This window comes from Enoplosus armatus, chromosome 3, assembly GCF_043641665.1.
Source record: "Enoplosus armatus isolate fEnoArm2 chromosome 3, fEnoArm2.hap1, whole genome shotgun sequence".
Classification (NCBI taxonomy): domain Eukaryota; kingdom Metazoa; phylum Chordata; class Actinopteri; order Centrarchiformes; family Enoplosidae; genus Enoplosus; species Enoplosus armatus.
The window spans coordinates 20,654,869-20,675,063 of NC_092182.1; the positions used below are offsets into that span (position 1 = coordinate 20,654,869).

Below are 20,195 nucleotides of genomic sequence, written 5' to 3' on the forward strand. Positions count from 1 at the left end.
TGGTCCTTTAAGCATCACAGGCTCAGCTTTACCTGGAAAATATGCTGCAGTTAGTTGTGTCCAGCATGTAAAGGCTTTTGAGTTGACCAAAATGGGTTATCAGCATCTGGAGCAAACAGTATGATTTGAATCATTACTAATTCATAGGGTGTCTCCATTGTATGGCCTACAACCTCTATTTTTATGGCTGCTGCTGTTGGCGCGGTCTGGGCCTGTGGCCAGGACGTGACTCTGTTTTCAGTGTCTTGATCTGCCTCTGCATTTACCGACTGAAAAAGGCCGGCTGGCGGCACGCTGCGTGAGGCCGGATTGAAACAGAAAATACAAACTGTATATTTTACTCTCTGTCCTTCTGTGGTGAAAGCCTACTGATGCCGGACTTGTTGCTTCATGCCTCAGTGGATAAAGAAGTTTGTTTCCTGTCAGGCTAATACATCTGTTCATGTCAACAAGGCGGTCAAGACGTAGCATTTGATTTGACGTTGATTCGACTGAACATTTTTGGGCACTCGATTCAGCCTCCCCTGATTGGTCACTGAGGTCTGTCAAGTGCGCTTGTTTGGATCTCTGCACTTGGTGTCCAGATGAACAGGTTCTTGATTAGTGTGTATTTAATAAGTGACTTGTTGTAAATTGCTGTGTAATTGGTTCAATTATTCGAATGTTTAAGCTGAAATGTACTTCAGTAATTATGTTTTTTTTTCTTCCATACAAGCTTGGCTCCCCGAGTAGGTGTGAAGATGTGAGTGTACACAGCTGAGAACAGTATAAATCCGGTCTGTGATTCACTGTGTATGGATTCCTCTGTGTTTCGAAACACAATCATTGAAAAATAAATCATATTGTGCTTCATATTTTTCTCTTATCAGTGTTTCTGTTGCATCAGAGTGGTGTAGCTAACTATGAAATAGCCTTATCTGAATATTTCCCTGTCTGAGGTTATTAATGATATTTATTTTCTTACCTGTCATGTTGCAGTTCCTTGATGAATTCAAACATTTACATCCACTGAGCATCTTGAAGAAAACTCAGCAGATTTCGCTAAACAATCCTGAGATCCTGAGTGCACAGTATACGTTAAATTTGTGGTACGATGCGGTATGATGAGACTCCATCAGTCTCTGCTCCCAGCCAAGAAATAGGTCTTTTTTCACACTTTCCTGTATTGCATTTTTTTGTTTTTTATTGACTTTCAGATGGAGATAAACAGTGTGTGTGTGATGTGTGTGATAAGCTGATATTGATCTGCCAATGTATGCTCTAATATATGTGTGATGAAACAGCACTTTCACTGTGGTTGGAAACACACTTCTGCTATCGAAAAGTGTTGATTGGGTTCCGCAGGTCTTACCTGTTAAGTTGATAATCACTGATGCCGTCGAACTTTAATTGATTTGGATTTACAGTTACCATGTTATATCAGCAACAGCGAGGAGGAAAAGGTTTGCGAAAGTACCACTAAATGCTCTGCCATTTCCAATATAGCTGTACATTTATGGATGTCAACTTTAATGAGTGCTTTGTGATGCTGAAGTACTTGCTTTTTTAAGGACGTTCTGTCTCTGCTTTCAGTTTGCAGTCTTGCAGTTGTACCATGGTGTTTTACCACCTGTCTTACCGAGGCATTTAGTCTCATATTGAGCCTTCATACGTTTTATTTTAAAACAAGAAAGTATTCTGCCAGTACCATTTGATAATATGTCTCCAGGTATATTTTCAAGAAATGAGCAATTTTGAAATGATTCTTACCACAATTGGTGCACTAATAAAATTACTCTATTCCAGGAATTCATACATAATTTCACCCCAATGACAGACTCTTTTTAGGACTTTTAACAGAATACCTCCTCAGTGTCACAGTATATCCTGTGCATTATATTTGGCACATGAAGTATTTCTGATTGCTTGTTGTGTTCGATGAAGTCTCCTTGTCAGCATTAGAGTGAACATGAACCGCTGTTTTTCATGTATCCCCTGTTGTGCTTCTATTACTGTATCTTGTGCTTGACTGGCCAGGTGAGGCTGATACAACCAGTCATGCAGCTGACAGCTGGAACAGTGTGTTGTTCTTGATGCCTCCCTACCTGCATGTTAGATCAATTGTTTGATTGCTGTAGAAGCTGAAAGTAACCTGTGGCTTCGCTCTAACCTGCATGATTAGCTCTTTGATAAGGACAACAGGAGAGCACTTTAGGTTCAATCTTCAGTGAAATTTGTTATGGGCTTTATGAGATCAGGCATAATTTATTTTGAGTTATAGGGCAATTTACATCCTACTTTTAACGTATATGAGGCCTATATAAGTGAAGCGTTTTGCAGAGGTTATCTTCAAAACACTGTTCTTACATTAAAAATACATATTTAGTGTCAGACTGACCTTGGATCTATAGTCTGTCGTATATTTCTGTAATTGAGAAAATCTCACTTTCATAATATTCATTCAAGTTTAAACAGTGCTATTAATAAAACCCATCCAAGTATCTTTATTAGTATTTTATTGTGAGTGAATGTGACTGACAGCTGTTGAATTAAACAGATGTGTCTTGTAGCTTGAATTTGTTCAGTTTTGAAATACAAAAACATGTTGAAAACAAAATGCCTACCAAATGTAAGGATGCAAATTTACCCATGAACACATTTATAAATAGAGTCAAGGGAAATGGTTCTCTATCTCCTGCTAACTCCTGCATGATAAATGCGAGATCAAGTCAAAGAGAGTGCAGCAGGCAATGTGACAGGTAAAATAAGCACATTGAAAGGAGAGAAAGTCTGTTGTGTCAGAGGATCCACACACACATTGTAAAGTCTTATTATATAAATGCCCGGTACCCTCATTAAAGTAATGACAGGTTTATATTTTCTACTGTGTTGTGTAGTTCACAGTGTTTGACACACAGTAGTTTTATGAATGAAACCAACTGCTTGTCAGAAACATGCACATTTTTCAACCAGTTTCATTTAATCACCACTGTCTGAGTTTAGATTCATCGTTTGCTTTTAATATTCCAGCTGTTACATTTCACATACAAGAGCCACACCTGTCTCCTACACACTCATCACACAATAAGATCAAACAGATCTTGTCTGATTCCAATGCCACCGTTTGCGTTAAAAAGAAGACAGTTTCACTTTTATTTAAAACCTCTAAATATAGAATTTGTTATTAGGGTAACTTTGGCAACCCCACAATCCTTTGTGCTTTACATCAGTTGCTTGTTCAAACCCCCTGCAGAGAGCAGAGAAGGAAAAATATGTATAAGGATGAATCAAACCCATCGTTGGAGAAGAACATTGATATTGGACGATTCTGCGAAACGTCCATTATGTTTAATGACAACATTTTTAACCTTCAATAATGGCAACCATGGTATGGTCATGGTTAGGTAAAGATTGTGGTTATGTAAAATAAAAAATGGTTAAGGTTAGGCAACTAAAACATGTGGCTAAGGTTAAGGAATGGCCATGCTAAAAGTGACAATAGGGTTAGGGTTAGAGTTAGATACAGGTATAGATACAGGTTTCGTGTTTTGTCACCCAGTCCTAATCCCAATCATGTAATGCTAGGAGACAACCTGAGTCCTCTAAAACAAAAACTGAAACCGATGTAAGTATCTCATGTGTTCAGGTGTACAGCAGATGTTTTAAGGGTAGAAGAAGGCGAGTTTCCCTCTTTTCCCCTCCCTCCTGCTCTCTGCAGGTTCTGGTTGCTTATTGGCGTTTATCAATCAAGGATCGATGAATATGTTTGGAGTGTAGAGTGCTTTGCTTCAGAGTGATATTGATTGGCTGAAGGGTTGGGCCTTATGCCAGTTCTCATTAGTGGTCTCTGTCCTTTCACCTTTCTTTGTCTCTCATCTCTTCCTCCTGCTGACGTGGGTGGCTGCTGATTCTAACTGATGACAGTCCTAAGTGCTTTAATAGAAATGTATTGATCACAGGTGTTGTGAGCCATTTACACAGCTGCCTGGACACACACACAGAAAAAACAGGCAGCCTCTCTCCTACATGTATGTGTTACACTTCACTTGATTCTCACACTCAGTTGCTCCCATTGATGCCATATAAAGAGCATGGTTTGTACTGTGAACAGGGTGACAGGGTGACCCTGGTGGTAAGGTAGACCATCTTACAACCAGAGAATCAGTGATTCAATGGTCCTTACCCCATTGTCAAAGTGTCCTTGAGCAAAACATTGACCTCTTAACAGCTGCAGCTCCCAAATGTATGCATTCATGTATGTTTGACTGGAAGGACGTAAGAAAAAAAGAGCGGTAACATACACTCCTCTGATTGTGTGAAATATGCCCAGAGGCTTCCCGTAATAATACATGAATATTAAAAAAATTATAAAAATTGTCCTTGCCACTTGAGTTTTTTCCTTTTTCCCAAACAAAGGACGATCCAGATGTCCTTAGTGGCCAAAGTCGTTAACGTATAACATACAAGTTCAACACAATAAGTTCAAAATCAGAACAAACATGAATGATAATAAAGAAAACATAAATATAAGCTTTTATATCTCCCTCCATACGTCACACAAGCATTGTGCCTACTCAATAAAATGAAAAACAGAAGAAATACAACAGGAGGAGAATTACATTTTAAAGATAGGGATGTAAGAAGCTATGTTGTGTCCTTATGATATCTCATTGTACATCACCCTTTCCACATTCTTTCAAATACATCTTTAAAGAAATAGTTTGACATTTGGGGAAACTAGCGTGGCTCCGTCCAAAGGAAACAAATTCCGCCTACCAGCACTTCTAAAGCTCACTAATTACCACATTATATCTCTTTTGTTTAATTAAGTGTAAAAGTGACACATTGTGGTTTTACAGTGGGTTATGCTAAGCTAAGTTAATCATCCCCTGGCTGTAGCTTCAATGGACAGATGTGAGATCTAACTCTCGACATAAAAAGCTAATAAGTGTATTTCCCCAAATATAAAACCATTCCTTTAATGTTTAATGTCTCAATTGTGTGTTTCCACCTCATTAAGTCAAGTGAAGATCGTAAAGTAATATTTATCTTTAGTTTAGTTAGTTTTTAATTTCTGTCCCTAGGTTTTTATACTCATAATCTGCTCTATTACCTCACAGACCCCATACTCAGTATATAGTAACAAAAGTAGTCAGACAGTTCATGGCTGTTTCTTTTCATATGGATCCTTACCAGTTTGGGCTGACCACCTCGCCCTGCTCTCTGACCTCTCATCCTGTCCACACTGCATAGTGGTTTTGGGTTCAGCCTCAGAGTCAGCGACCTTGGCCAGCAGCTCCAGTTTTAATCAGCAGTTCTCTCCACACGGGCAGCCCCAACCAGCCGCTTCATGCACCATAATGAGTCGAGAGTCCCAGGCCAGACCTCGCCTCAGCTCGAACTGTAGCTTCCTTTCCTCCTTTTCAGAGTGGGTGTACGTACAGCAGAGCTACATCCAACGACGCACATCATCGTGCACTACTAACAGGACAAGACTGAAAACATTTCAAAGGCTGTGATTGTGACATCTGTGCTTTGACACTTTCTATTTGACAGCTAATTCAGTTACATTGTAGGAGTAATAGAGAAATATAATCATCTTGTATTGCAGTCTTGATTTGTGTTTTGTCATGTTGGCCAGTTAAAATTAGTGAGCTCTTTCTAGACATGCTATTTATTTTCCCTTTTATAATCAGGTGATTTACAATGATTTGCTCGTTGCACCTTTTGTGATTGCCTATTGTCCACACGCATCTATCTCTTAAACAAAGTTTGAATATTCTGTCCAAGCTTTTCCAACTTTTGAAATTAACTTTGACCAGGGGGCGTGCTGCTGGCTTAAAGATAATCACATCAAGGGCATGGAGCCTGACCTGTTTTTGCATCAGTAAGTTTCTCCTCTGTGAAAAGCACTCAATCGGCAATTGTTGTCTTGCCTTTTGTGGGAATGTGAATAGCACCTTATTGATTGGAAGCAAAATGTTTTTAATGTTGTAGATGAGATTTCTGGATTGCTAGCTAATGGGAAGATGGAAGCTCGCTGCAATCTATTCTCAAGTCAAGTTGCAAATTGAAAATCTTTACAGGCATAATTAAGGCTTATCTGAAAGGAATGTCAAAACTTTTCAAATGCTTTATTTATTTATTTTTTTCACCCATCCAATCCTGATTATGTGTAAATACACAAACATGCTCAGAATGGTGATGAGTCTATGCAGAAAAGTAATGAATATAAAATAGAGAGCAGTATTGATGTTTGCTCCAACTTAATGGCAGTGAAAACAGTGTCCTTGTAATTGATATTGTAATGTTCTTTTGCGTAAATAAGCAGTTCAGTGATGTTAATTAAGTCATTTTCTGGAAGCATGTGTGTTTTTCATCTTATGTAACTACGTTAGTCTTATCCCAATGGAGAAATTCTCTTTTCGTCCTCTGGTTGGGGTGCAGGGTCAGTGGATTAAGTCCGTTGCTCAAGGATACATGGACAGGTGGGGCTGCACTGGGGTTCAAAGCCGGGCTCCTCCACCTGGGAGATGACCTGGATTTCAAGGAGCCATTGCATTTGGATGTTTTGAAACAAGACTGTGCCAAGAAATTACTCGGATGCATTCAGCCAGACTTTCCGTGTCCTCCTGCATGCAGTCTTTGTGCTAAGCTAAGCTAACAGGCTTCTGGCGGCAGCTTCATATTTACCGTACAGACATGAGACTAATATCGACCTCCTCATTTAACTCTTGGCAAGAAAGCGAATGAGTGTATTTCCTATGCCTTTAAGGTCATTGCTATAAATATCCTATAATGTATATTAATCTGCAGATGAAAGTAGTCCCCAACAAATACACCTTTTACTCCTGTTTGAGTAATGTTTTCTATGAACTACAGTGCCCTGCTGTTTTACAAGATTACTTTGACTTTTAAAAAAAAGGAAATTATACAGTTGTTTCTTTGGTAGAAACAAATGGACTTTCAGCTGAGTGACACAGACAGGCAAGTCAGAAAGAGAACAGGCTAATACTAATGCTGTTGGTTTTGGTCTTTTCATGGGATTTTTTTTTATTACAAAAAACACAAGCCTTATCAAACAAAAATAAGAAAACCTTTAAACCATGTTCTATTATTTCTTGCTATAATGCTTTGGTGAGAAAAAAGTAGATTTACTGTTGCAGAAGGCTGTCGCATGCTTTCTAACCACTGTGTATGTTTGTGCTTTCAGTTCATGTGAAAGCGGGAACCTGTGAGGTAATTGCTGCGCACCGATGCTGCAACAAGAACAAGATCGAAGAGAGATCCCAGACTGTCAAATGCTCTTGCTTCCCTGGACAGGTGGCGGGAACAACAAGAGCGGCTCCATCTTGCGTAGACGGTATGCCAGACCTCTCATTATAGTTTTGGTAATGATTTGAGATTGACTTCTGATTAGGGTAGAAATGCGGTACGGTGCAAAAACTGTCACACCTGTCACTGTGCCTCTGGTGCTTATTTCATTGATTATTTGGGTATGAGAGGTTTATTGTATGAAAGAAGAAAAACAATAGTTGAGATTTTCATGATCCTGCTGTTGTGTCGAAGGCTGTATAATCTTCAAAATCAGATCTCCCACTCTTCTGTCGTTGAGGCTATGTGAGACCTTGTGTTGAGCGGAGCAGACAGAAGGCCAGGTCATTTAATATCATGTCAAAAGTGGCCTCAGTTACAGGTGAATCGATTCCTATCTCCTCTTTTCCCTATAATGGCTCTGACAGGGGCTTCCTCGATTTTGACAGTTTTCTTTTCACTTTGGAAATGTCAGGGGAAGCTGTTTCTCCCCCGTAGGCCTCCTCGGAGCAACTTAAGACCTTGACGCGCCAAACCTCCTCTGCACACTTTATTACCCCTCCTACATACAAACATCCACCCTCCTCACACCACACGCACCAGCTCACAGCTCACAGCACTCAGCGACTTGACATTGACCCACGCCCTGCAATTCAGACCTGAAAACACACCATGGCAGGACTGACAGGTCTCCTCTGTCAGCCAGAGATCAAAAGACTCTCTCTTCAATCACTGTGATGTATATAGAAACCAAAGGCACTTGTTGCTGCAGACAGGGCTGAACCATGCTACACTTTCAAACAGCATGTAGTTAATTGCCTTCAGTACCTGTTTCTTTTCTTTCTTTTCTTTTTTTTACTGTTTTCTTTATTTTATTCTCCTCACAGCATCCATAGTTGCACAGAAGTGGTGGTGCCAGATGCATCCCTGCATGGACGGGGAAGAGTGTAAAGTGCTGCCAGATCTCAAAGGATGGAGCTGCAGTACAGGAAACAAAGTTAAGACAACCAAGGTGGGTTTAATTAACAAAATATTTGTGGGCAGATAGTAGATATTCTTAAAAAAGTCATGGATTAGAGCCAACAAAGAGGACTTGGATAATAGTTGTAACACACAGTGACCCTAGAATAATGGAGGAGGGCTAGATAAGTGTTTGAAGAAGAAAGAAACAAGAGCTAAAGAGAGCACTGGAGAATATTCTTTTTATCAACTTCAGATGAGAGCATAGCAGGGCAGGCAGAGTAGGAGGCGGCAGGAGAGGAAGATGTGACTCACAGGGGAGAGTCAGTGAAGTGTTTCTTGAAGCGATCGGCTTACAACAGCAGAAAGGGGTGAGTTCAGTTCAGATATTTATTTAGCTACATCTCGCATTTTGTTGTGGAGGTCTAATTACAGTCAGTTTATAGTATTTTTAAGTTGCTAATTTGCCACAGCCTAGTTGATCGGGTCATCCAGGAGAACATCAGCGAATTGTGCACAGTGTCGGATAGAGCAGCTTGTTCTGGTGAAACCAAACCAAAACCAAGACTGTGCATTTCTGTTAAAGCCAGAGAATTCCTCACACAATACAGAAGCATAAGTGTGTTTGTTTAGGTTGCTTTACCTAACCTGTTTCTAACAATTTCTGGTGCGTTTGCCCATTTGATTCAGTTCATTTAGTCTGATGTGAAACCTGTCAACTGAACTCTGGTGCGGACTGAACAACCAGACTGCTTGAAAAGGAGGGTCTTTGTGCACTTCCAGGCAGACTCTGGTGCTGTTGGGCCGTGGTGTGAAAGCAAACAGACAAACCACAGGATTTTGTGACAGATATATGATTTTAGCATGATTTCAAACAGCTACAACAGTTAAATCTATCTGCTGATCATAGGCTGCTTAAAAGCAATCTCCTGTGTGTTCATCATGTTGAGCTTGCCTCTCACTATTTTAGCAGTTCTCCAATGAACCGTGAGTGGAACGAGTGAAATGTAGCGACGAACTATGTATTATTATGGTACAAAATACCTCTGAACACGAAACAGACCAGAACTACTAAGTATATTTTGACACTTCACCTGAATTTTCTTTCATTTTTGCTTCTCTAGAGAGTGAATGCAGAATTCAATAGAGATAAGATATTATCATTATGATCATTGATGGGCTAGATTCTCCTACAGGAATACAAAACTTCCCCAAACACCATAAATGTTGAACAAATCTTTCATGTCTCAATGTAGTGTCAATTTATCGTACATTTAGCTGCTGTTAAGTGTCGTTAGATAGTTTTAAAGTAAAAATTATTTTACCATACATTATCACATTTATGAAGATAGTTTTGTCAAGCTTGTAATTTTAAACTGACAAACCATGTAATCTCAAGGGCAATTAAATTGTAATTTCACATATTTTAATGAAAAGTGATTAGCACTCAAAAATATAGTGCACTTTGATGCCTGTTATACGATGCCAGTGCGCTCTCATCAATAATCATTAAATATTTCCATGGTTTTCATCAAAAGCTGAGATCAGAGCTTGTTTTAAGACAGAGCCTAACTACAAAACAGAATATTTAGTGTCAAAATGATTCATGAATACACATGATGTGTCACATAAATATATGCAACAAGACATTTGTCTTGTTTCTGCATGGACATACTGCATAATTTCACAAAAATCAGAGTTACAGGGTTGAAAGGACAGATTGATTCACTTGAATGATAATAAAATAATATACATATATATTATTAATGAAATCAGAGGTAAACTTTCAGTCGAGAAAAGAGAAATATGTTTATAAATAGTGAGTCATGAGACTCACAATTCTCAGTTGGTGGTTTAGGTGAGAAATGAGACGACTTTGCTCAAGGAACATCAATTATCGCTTCTGTAATAAACAGTGTGATTGTACACAAGTGAGCCCATTGGTACAAATTGGAAAACGCAGCCTCTGGGGAACTGAGCAGAAGTCTAGCTCACATGTATCCACCTCATCCTCGTGGCATTAAGGGCGAGAGAGAGCGGGCTTGAGTCGGGTCCTGCCTTTGAAAAGTCATAGCAGGCATGCATATGACTTCAAAAGTGCCAGCGAGAAGCAACACAAAGGCGAGCAAAGGCAGGAGAAAGACAAACAAACAACAAACAAAAATCCCTCCAGGAAGCCAAATCGTCGAGTGGGATGTGCAGAGGCAGGGCAGGAGGGCTCAAGCTGTAGCACTTCCAGAGATTAATAGAGGTTATCTGGACGTGTGTTTTGGGTTTCAGGGTGTGGTAGACCTGAAGTGGATGGTAGGTGAGGAGGGGGAGGGATGGCACAGTGGGCCCTTAGCCATCCATCAAGGCCCAGTGTTTGACTCACCAAACGCCTGTAGTTGAGCTGCCTCTTCCATTATTCATGGCTACAGGAGGCCTGGACGAAGCAGAGCTTTTTATTTTAGCCAGGTTAATAATTCATACCCTCTCACACAGCCACGGGAAAGCAGAAACAGAGGCACAGACAAGCAGGGGTCCAGGTGGCTAGTAGAACCCGTCAGAACCTCGACTCTTTTTTGATTTGGGAGTCAGTGGGGGTCGCTCCATGCTCATGGCCCCGCTGCCTCCCACAGAGAGCCAGCAAGGGACAACCTGTGTATGCTAGAGGGCTCTGCACCCGAGCTTCCTGGTCAGTTAACATCATTCTGGGGAATAAATGGAGGGCTCTGCTGAGGATCCAGCTCAGTTTCACGAGTATTGCGTTGGTGAAGTGACAATTTCTTTTGAGAAAAGTGATGCCGGTTCTCTGAAAATGACACATCACAAAAAGCCTAACCTATCCTGCATACTGTCCAGCTTATAATAAGAGATAAAGCACATGTTCTTCAATATAATATGCCAGAGTTCAGTCAAGTCACAAGTTGTCAAAGCCACTCTCAAGTGCAAGTGAAGCTTTTATAAGCAAACTGTTAGGTCTGTGAATGCGGACCATGTAACCTTGCGTCTGGACATTTCACATAACTGAGACCACGTCCGTTCACTGCATAGACCTAAACACTAATATTCAAGGTGTGTGGTTATTTAAAGCCAGGGGAAAACTCGAATCTTCAGTGAGTTTAGTCTAACAGCATCCAGGTCCACGTCAAGTCCTCTTTTTTTTTGTGGCTTAGGGCTGCACTAATCAATATCTTTATAATAAAAATGGATCAAATAACTACTTGTATGTGAAAGTGTAGCATATAGTGACAAACACACGGAAAACCTGACCCCACCTGACCCTGTGAGTCTTTCAGCTCATTGTTTTTGTTTTGTTTTTGGCTTGCAGGTTTACGGTGTGTTTCAGTCTCACAGCCTCTCATCAACCCAAGCTTTTTTTTAGCGAAAAAGCTCAAAATACCTACTGTTTCAACACCTGCTCTGCACTAAACATTAAACAGACACAGTTAGCGACTGGCTGCTGAATATTGAGCATTTAGCAGCTAAAAAGACTTTTTACTTTCTACTTTTAGACGAAGACTAAAACAATTTTTTCCCACAGAAGCTATTGGAAGCAGCACATCTCAAACTTGAACAGCTGTGTGTTTTGTTTGAATTGTCTTTTTATTTTTATTTTTATTTTACTAGAATAGGTTTTTATCCGTTTTATGATAAAATCTAATGATTTTATAATTTGTTGATTTTAATTGGTCCCTTGTGTGAAGCACTTTGTAACTTTTGAAAAGTGCTCTATAAATAAACATGTCTGATAGATGTATAAATAAGCAACTGTTAGCTAACATGGTTGCCACAACAACTTTGTCAATGTTGTGTTTACAGCTTGTTCCGCTGCCCCCAATTAGTCCTGCTTTAAGTCTGGCTGGAGTCCAAGTCTAAAGTCTTCTAAAGTTAATATTTTTAGCTCCTTTTTCTCAAGATGAATACATAATATAGGTGTGAACAAGCTCCTCAGTTGCACTACATATATGCTATAAATTATTTATTCTTTAATGTCCAGCGGTGGCTTTGCTGATAAAAAAATGATGGTGTCGTTTCACCTCATGATTAAGTCACATCAATAAATCAGACGTCTTGACACCCTGCGGGCCCCCTCTCGGACAACTCCAGTTGTTCCCTCTTTCTCTGCATTTCCAGGAGCAGCCGGTTTTATAGTCCTGCTGGTAATGTCAGGAATTATAACCCCGGCTACTCCTGCTTTTCACTTCCTATCAATCAGAGGACAGACGGCAGAAGAACCACAGAGCTGTTCCACTTGACAGGTGCTATGATGCTTGTTCAGAATGTGTTGAGGGATGATGAAGGATAGCTGTCTGAGGTAGATGTCAAGACACAATGAAAACATGCCTTAAATTTACTGATCTTTACTTAAAAGATATGTATTATAGCCTTATTTTGCTGTATAATGACTTGCAGCTTGAAATGTAGTAATTTAACTTTTTGATTATGTTTTTGTTTCTTCCTTTTGGGATAATTTCCCTGTACTGGGGTCCTTGTCACTTTTCTGTTGGAGGATGGAGAGAGACTTGTGCGATTATCAATAAATCTGGGGCCACAATGTGCATGTATGTAGCTCCTGATTTGCTAAGGCTGTAGATCATTACACCGTCAGCTCTTCTGTAAGTGAAGTGAAGGACAGCTCATAGGCGCAGTTGAGCGGTGGGATTTCTATGAAATAGAGAATAAATGATAACCTCGTGACCTTGAATCCACAAGTTTTATTACTCATAAAATTAAAATATAACAATCTGAAGAACTAGTTATATTATTAAAGCAATAGGAGACAAACAAACTTTATGGGAAATGAAAAAAAGACGGAACAAAAGGTACAAAATATACACTGCGACCGTTGGTGAACAGGGGTTGGGGATGCAGCTGATGTTTTACAAGAATACTGAGGTGAATGCATTAAAAAATGCCTTACAATACTGAACAGTGCAGTTCCTGCCTGTAGAAATTATGATTAACACAAACCACAACTACTAACCTCTTTTTGTTTGGTACAAAATAATCACATTCTCAGCAAATCAATCACCAATAGAGTGATTTAGCAATGCCAGCTGTGTTTGTTGGCACATGCAAGCTGGAGATGCTGCAACCATGAATTGAACTCTTGGTCTTGTGGGCGAGCCACCCAAGAGCCTTATACCATATGGTGTGATACAACACAAGAGTATTAAATGCAGCACTTCCATGTTTTCTTTGTTTAAAATGACTAAAGGAGTTAGCGGAAGTGTTTTTTTGCAGGTTCTTTAGTTGCTGTATTCCCACCCTTTTCCCCAAATCAACTAGTTAATATATGGGAATACCTCTTGAGGTATTTAGTTGTATCAACATGTGCATTTGTTTGGCGTTTTAGAGTGTTTTAAGACAAATTAGTGCTTGTCGTTTGCTGTTTATATCTGCTTCAAAAACTTTTCCTTTTTTTCACTACAAACAAGCTAATGTCCCTGAAATTGAACAAATCGGTGTGTTAGTTCACAGCCTCATCTTGTCAGTCAAAACCAGCGTGTGAATAAACATGTTTACGAGTTAAAAGGCTGAAAGACGAGATGAGGCGTTTAGTCGATGGATAGCCTGAAAAGAGGAGCTAAATCATTCTATTGGTGATTGATTTGCTTTTTATAGTCCATTAAGACATTGCTGGAGGCTGACACTGACCATGCGATTTGTCAATTTAGAGCAACATTAAAACCTGAAATAATATATTTCAATAAAAGTCCAAAAGAATCAGACAAGTCATTTGCATTCGGAACTGAGAGAATTCAGAGATGCTTAGTTGCTTTATCTGGATAATAAATGAGTATGGGATATACACATGCATGTGCACAACACACACATGCGCTCTCCATCAGAGGTAGGGTCTTAGTTTGCTTGTCAGTGGGTCTTTGAACCTACAGCTGACCTGTCAAGTGTGGTCTTTCATCCTGAAGCAGCTTAAGCATCAAACCCTGAGGGGCTGCCTTCTGTTCTCCTGATTCCCCTTTGTGTGTTTACTCACCGATAACCTCACAGTGACACCCTCAACACCACGTCATGCTAATTGCTTTGATAAGCTTTCATTTTGCTTCACCCTTTTGTTTCTTTTGCCATATACATTTGTTTTGTTTTAGTTTTGTGTGTCGAACTCTTTTATCACTTCCACTTCTTTCCTTTTGCCTTTCAAAGCTCCTCCTGCAATTAAAAATGGGTTATTGTTTGTATATTTTATTATGTTTTATATTTTCTTTTATAATGAGAAAGAAAACTGAGCTCAAAACATGTTTTCCATGTCTACATAATAATTATCAATACAACAATAATCAGCATAACTGTGGTTGTAAATGCATTTATGGGTTCATTATTACGCCAATGCAGTAGATCCAAAACGTTGCTGCCAGCAGAAATATGGCGGAGGCCATCAACCACTAAAAATGTTTCCCTCTGATAATGTTGTTACCAAATAACATGGCTTAACTCAGTCTATGAATGTACAGTATGTCTACAGGCCAAAACATTTCCATATGCTCTCTCACACATGTGATTCCTGAGGATTGTCACACAGAGGTGAAAATTAAATTGTGACTTCCCTTGTGTCTTCAGCTGCAGCTCTAAGCAGCATCAATCACATTTCCACAAAATATTAGAATTGTATTACTTGGAAGACTGACTGTGTGCAGTAAACTCCTACTTGGTTCACTGTTGAGACCCTGCCAACTGCTAATTGAATGACAAAGTGCAAATATTCACACAGGAACACCTGGGTTCATTTCTGTGTGTTTGTGTGTGTGTGTGTGTGTGTGTGTGTGTGTGTGTGTGTGTGTGTGAGTGTTTTATCGTGCCTCCTACATCAGAGGGCAAGTCAAAAAGTTACTTGTGTTCTACTTTTAAAGGGCAAACCAACAAGGAGCAACATTCACCTCCCAGAGTATTTTTAGAGTTATGCTTAAAGTGAGAGTAGTACAAACTGCATCTTTCAATCTTTTAGATTAATATTCATGAAAACGTCTGAGAATACTTATGCCAGCAGTATGCCATCGTGAATAATAATATTCCCTCTGTTTGCATGGAAATCATTGAGCATGATGTACATTGCATTACGTCTGACTTCTGTCTGCTCACTGCCTCCTCACTTTCTCTGTATAACGCCACAGATGTTTGAGTTATAAACATGCCAGCTGGGACTACACACACCTTGAACCTGTCACACTTTTGACAGATGGGCTGTTGCTCGATGTGCAGCACCAAAACAAGAGTTTGTTTTAATGAGATAGAGCCACAATTTGAGTAGCAGAGATGATTAGTCAATCAATCAATTAGTCAATAGACAAAAACATGAAGGAGTCTATAGGTACAGCATTTATTTGAACTAGATACTAACTTGTGTGCTATCACATGCATAAAGGACAATGCTAACTTTCTGATGTTTAGCAGGTATTGTTTACTATGTTCACCATCTTAGTTTGGTGTGTTAGCATGCTAACATTTGCTAATTAGCACTAAACCCAAAGTACAGCGGAGTTTGATGCTTATTAGTTTTGCAGGTATTCAGCAAGAACCAGATTACACATCAGACATCTCAATCAGAATCACACGAGTCAACATTCTTGTGCCACTGAAGGAATATTCAGGGGATCACCAAAGTCATGAGCATTGGTGAATGTCTGTACTAAATTTTACAGCAATCCATCCAGTAGTTACTGAAACATTTCAGTCTGAACTAAAAAAAAAGAGCGACTGCCATAAATAATCAGCAACAATTTTAACAATTAATCGTCATTTAAGCAATTTTGTATGCAAAAACGCCAAAGACCCATTGTCTCCAGCTTGTCAAATGTGAATATTTTCAGATTTCCCAGTCTTCTATGTTAGTAAACTGAATATTTTTGGGTTTTCTGACTGATGAAAATAAGCAGTTTAAATGTGTCAACTTGGCCTAAAGGAAATTTTATGACATTTTATGGGCCAAATCATTTAGCAATTAATAGAGAGAATAATCTTCAGATTAATAATTGATAAAAAATAATCTTTAGTTGCAGGCTTAACTTGAACAAAGTGATGCCTTTTCTTAGACATGACTGATAGTACAGAGAAGCAATTCATAGTACCATATAGACTTTTGTCCATGTTGACAAAACCATAATACTTTGATTGGATTACTTGATGATTGGAACACATTTTTCTTTTTTTAAACTGGATTTTTTTTATACTTGTGCTTAACTAAAAATGGCTCTGCTATAATAAGTACAGTGGGTTCAATCGTTCTACTCCTCTCTCAGTGGTTTCTGTCATATTTCATGTCAGACAGCACTGATTTTGAGAGTGTTTCTACTACTATTTGTCATCATTAATGAGTCAAATCCCTTTTTATCCCCAGCATCCATTCTTGTCACTGACACAATTTTCTTCTGATTCCTGACTCTGTTTTTTGTTTGTTGTTTTTTTTTGTCTTTCCCTTTCTTTCTAGGTCACACGATAGTCGTCTGTTTCCAGGATAACCTTGCTTGGAACCTGACATTGTTTCTTTGACCAACACCATAGGAAATTTGGATATCATGTGTTTTGAGGATCGGTGGAAACCAGGGACCAACAAGGACAATAATCACGGACATTCCACTGAACGAATGGAAGAAAAGGACCAGGGAGCATCACATAAGACTACGTATCCAAAAAGATTCCTGACTTTAGATCCAGCATCAACAGTAGCTGTCTCTGAACTCTACTGCCCACCAAGTCTCTCTTTGTATTATAGTTTTATTCCTATGAACTAGAAGACTCAACCATGAAGATATTTATTGACTAAAAGACTGTGGATTACACCCTTAAAACAAAATCATGTGATGTGAAACTTTTGTGTTATTTTTTTTGCCACAAAGAGCCCCAGGACTCTTGATGCATATCTGTGTTGAAGATCTAGTGAGATCATAAGCATTTTCATTCCTTTTAGCCTTATGCAGCAGATATCTCTTCTGTTTCGTTTGTTGATTTGAAACTATGAAGTGTTTGGCTTTCTTAAGTTTGTTAGGATGTCAAGTCTTCATTTTAAATACGAAAGACGATGCCACAACAATAAAACCCAGAAAAAAATGTAATGATGTTTGACTATAAGTCACCAAGGGTCAGCACAGCTGCGTTCTGCCAAAATGTTTTAATGGTATCTGTTGTTTTCAAAGCCTGGTGACGACCATTGATTACAAATGTCAATATTATCTCAATAAATCTAATTCAATGGATATCACTGTTAAGAAAATCTGGGTTTTTACAGTCTGTGTTAATTCTCTTTGTATACCAGGCCACGATGCTGTACAGGCACAAGCTGCTGAAGAGGAAGAGGAGGAGGAGGAGGAGAGCTCACAGCTAATCAATGTTGTGTTCATGATGGAAATGTGAAATTCAGCAAATGCAAAAATAGGCCATGTTCAAAAATACAAAGGGAAAATCTCAATGCACTGTTTCTTAAAATGAACAGACTTCACAAAAAGCCATCTGAAATCTGGTCCAGGGAGAGACTGATAATTAGCTCTCACCCCAACACAACCCTAATCCTGTTTGATTCATTTCCAAAGCTAGATGTTGTCGTCATCCAAGCCTGCGTTTATTGTGTTGAATTAATGCTACCCACCGCCGACCAAGACGTACTATTTTTTGTTTGTTTGTTTGGTCCGAATGATTTTCAGTAAGGAGTTGCCGGTTAGAAATTGTTAGTGCATGTCATGAAAAGATTACAGAAAATAAATCTTTTGAGGGATTCAGGCTGGATAAGGACAGAAATCAAAGCACAGCAGAAAAGGATTATTTAGCCCTAGAGGCCATGCTAGCCTTCTGAATCTGTGTAGTCCAACGGCGAAGGAGGTGTCCATCCATTTTGACACGTATATACTGTGGGTCACTATTATTACCGATATCAACATGCAGCTCCATTCCCCCCTCTGTGGAGGCCAAACAGGTTAGAGGCTGCTGATGTGATAATAATCTGAAATGTCCATTTCCTCTATAGCTGTCATGTTTATGACTCCAAGACATCAGCACACCATCTGTTTGTGAATGATAATCAAAGAAATTCCATAAATGTTGTTTAAGTCTGGTTGTAACAAAAAAGACAATTGAAACTAAACTTGCATAAATCCACACATTGAAGCAGAGAAAGCTTTAGTCAATTGCAAGGGTGTCTAGACTCCAAACAAACCACCACTTTATGGGGAATTTCCGCCTGTAATTGAAACAGTGCATTCACCGCAGAATGCTCCTTATACTCAACATAATTAATTAAGCAAAAATGTGGATGGCACGCTCCCAAAGATCAGACCCACGGGACTGACGCTGAAGGGGAGGCGTGCGGTGGGCTGCTATGGTTAGCGATCCAGGTTGCCTCTTGTTTGGTTAGAAATCATTAAATTACAGTAATGACTAATTTCTTATTCCTGCATGCAATTCGCCAGAGACCACCATGGATTTAATAAAGAGCTGGCGATGAATTACAAACAGCGAACGGCTGAGGAAAGGCTACGTGATTATACAGAGTAATTCAAAAGTGCATTAATAAAACAATACAGAAACATTGCTAAATCATTTGAGATAAAGGCTATTTGCATAATTCATTAAGATTAATCAGACCAGGCAATCCACCACAGTGCTCCGAGGAACAGCGAGAGAAGACATGAATCCAATCCCCTGGAAAAACCCTTTCTATCTACAAACAATGAAACAAATCTACCCTTGGATCAGAGAATTAACCTCTGTGCTCTTTACAGCCCCTGCAGTGTTGAAACACAATCCTTCAGTCATTCACCTTTATGTGGGCTAATATTCTATTAATAATGAAAGATCTTTTCATACCATTGCTCCTCTGGGTTTTGTTGCTCTGCCATAAAAGACCTTCACAAAAGTTGAATGGAAATGTACTCTGCGTGTTTGGAAACCACAGTGTGGATCTGAGGGCTGGCTGTTTGACAATTCTGTGTGCTGCTATTGACTTTCGTGTTTCATTCTCTGCAGCACAATGAGTCGGGGAGGATGCACATGGGATGAGTTTGGCACTGGTCACGGATCACATACTGTAGTTAAGTCACCTGTTGTGCAGGAAGAGACCACCTGTAACCACTGAAATCCTCACTCCAGTCATGTTCTCTGTCACTATGAGCTCAGGTGATATGATACAGATGTTGAAAGGAATAGTTCGACATCTTGGGAACATCTTTACTTAGTTAGAGGAGAACTTTGAATTTCGCTTTGCTGGTTTGGTTGGTTTTGTCATCGCCACAGTAGTCACCAGTAAGAGGAGCGGCGCTGCTAAAAGCTACTGCTTCATTCAGTGATACGGGTGATTCAGTTCAGTTTGATGATTTATGTCTTGTTTGTTTTATTGTAAAAGAAAACGTAGTGTAGAAATGTTGTTGTTTTACAGCGGATTATGTGCCGGACTGTTTCTTGGCCAAGCGCAGTGACTTCTTGGAGCCTCCAGCTCCCTGCTAATTGCAAAGAAACAGTCTGGTTCATAAGTCTTTGTGCTAAGCTAAGCTAATTGGCAGCTGGAGGTAGCTTCATGTTGACAGACATAAGAGTGGTATCAATCTTCTCATCAAACTTATGGCAAGAAAGTGAATAAATGTATTTCCAAAAACTATTCATTTAAAGCCAATAATATTTCATATTTGTGCTGGACTTTTGTTCAATATTCCAATTTTCCTATCACATTATTCATTATTTTCCATAAATCATCAGTAAGAAAAAAACCTTAAAAACTAGATTTTAATCATACAGGTTTTACAGACTGATGCCTCTGAAGCTGTTGATTAAAGTCCTCCCACTCCTCCTACCTGGAATAAATTCCCTGGTCAGCCATCTGAAATAGAAAATATTAGTAAAATGGCATTTTCTAGCTCTGGTCAGGGAGGTGCACACACCTTATTGGAAGTGGATGACGCGACTCACCAATCCTATTTTTAATGGAAGGCCAATATGTGAGCAACATTTCTATCTCA

General features: G+C 39.3%; 1 protein-coding gene across 1 annotated transcript in view; it reads left to right on the forward strand.

Moving 5' to 3' along the window:
* Positions 1-16,815, forward strand: part of tafa3a (TAFA chemokine like family member 3a) — a 31,993-nt gene extending 15,178 nt beyond the window's left edge. The window contains exons 2-4 of the mRNA XM_070902854.1: positions 7,193-7,342; positions 8,181-8,305; positions 16,682-16,815. Of these exons, the coding sequence (XP_070758955.1) occupies positions 7,193-7,342; positions 8,181-8,305; positions 16,682-16,693 (287 nt within the window). The 3' untranslated portion in view covers positions 16,694-16,815. The remainder of the gene's footprint in view (positions 1-7,192; positions 7,343-8,180; positions 8,306-16,681) is intronic.
* The last annotated feature ends 3,380 nt before the right edge of the window (positions 16,816-20,195 follow it).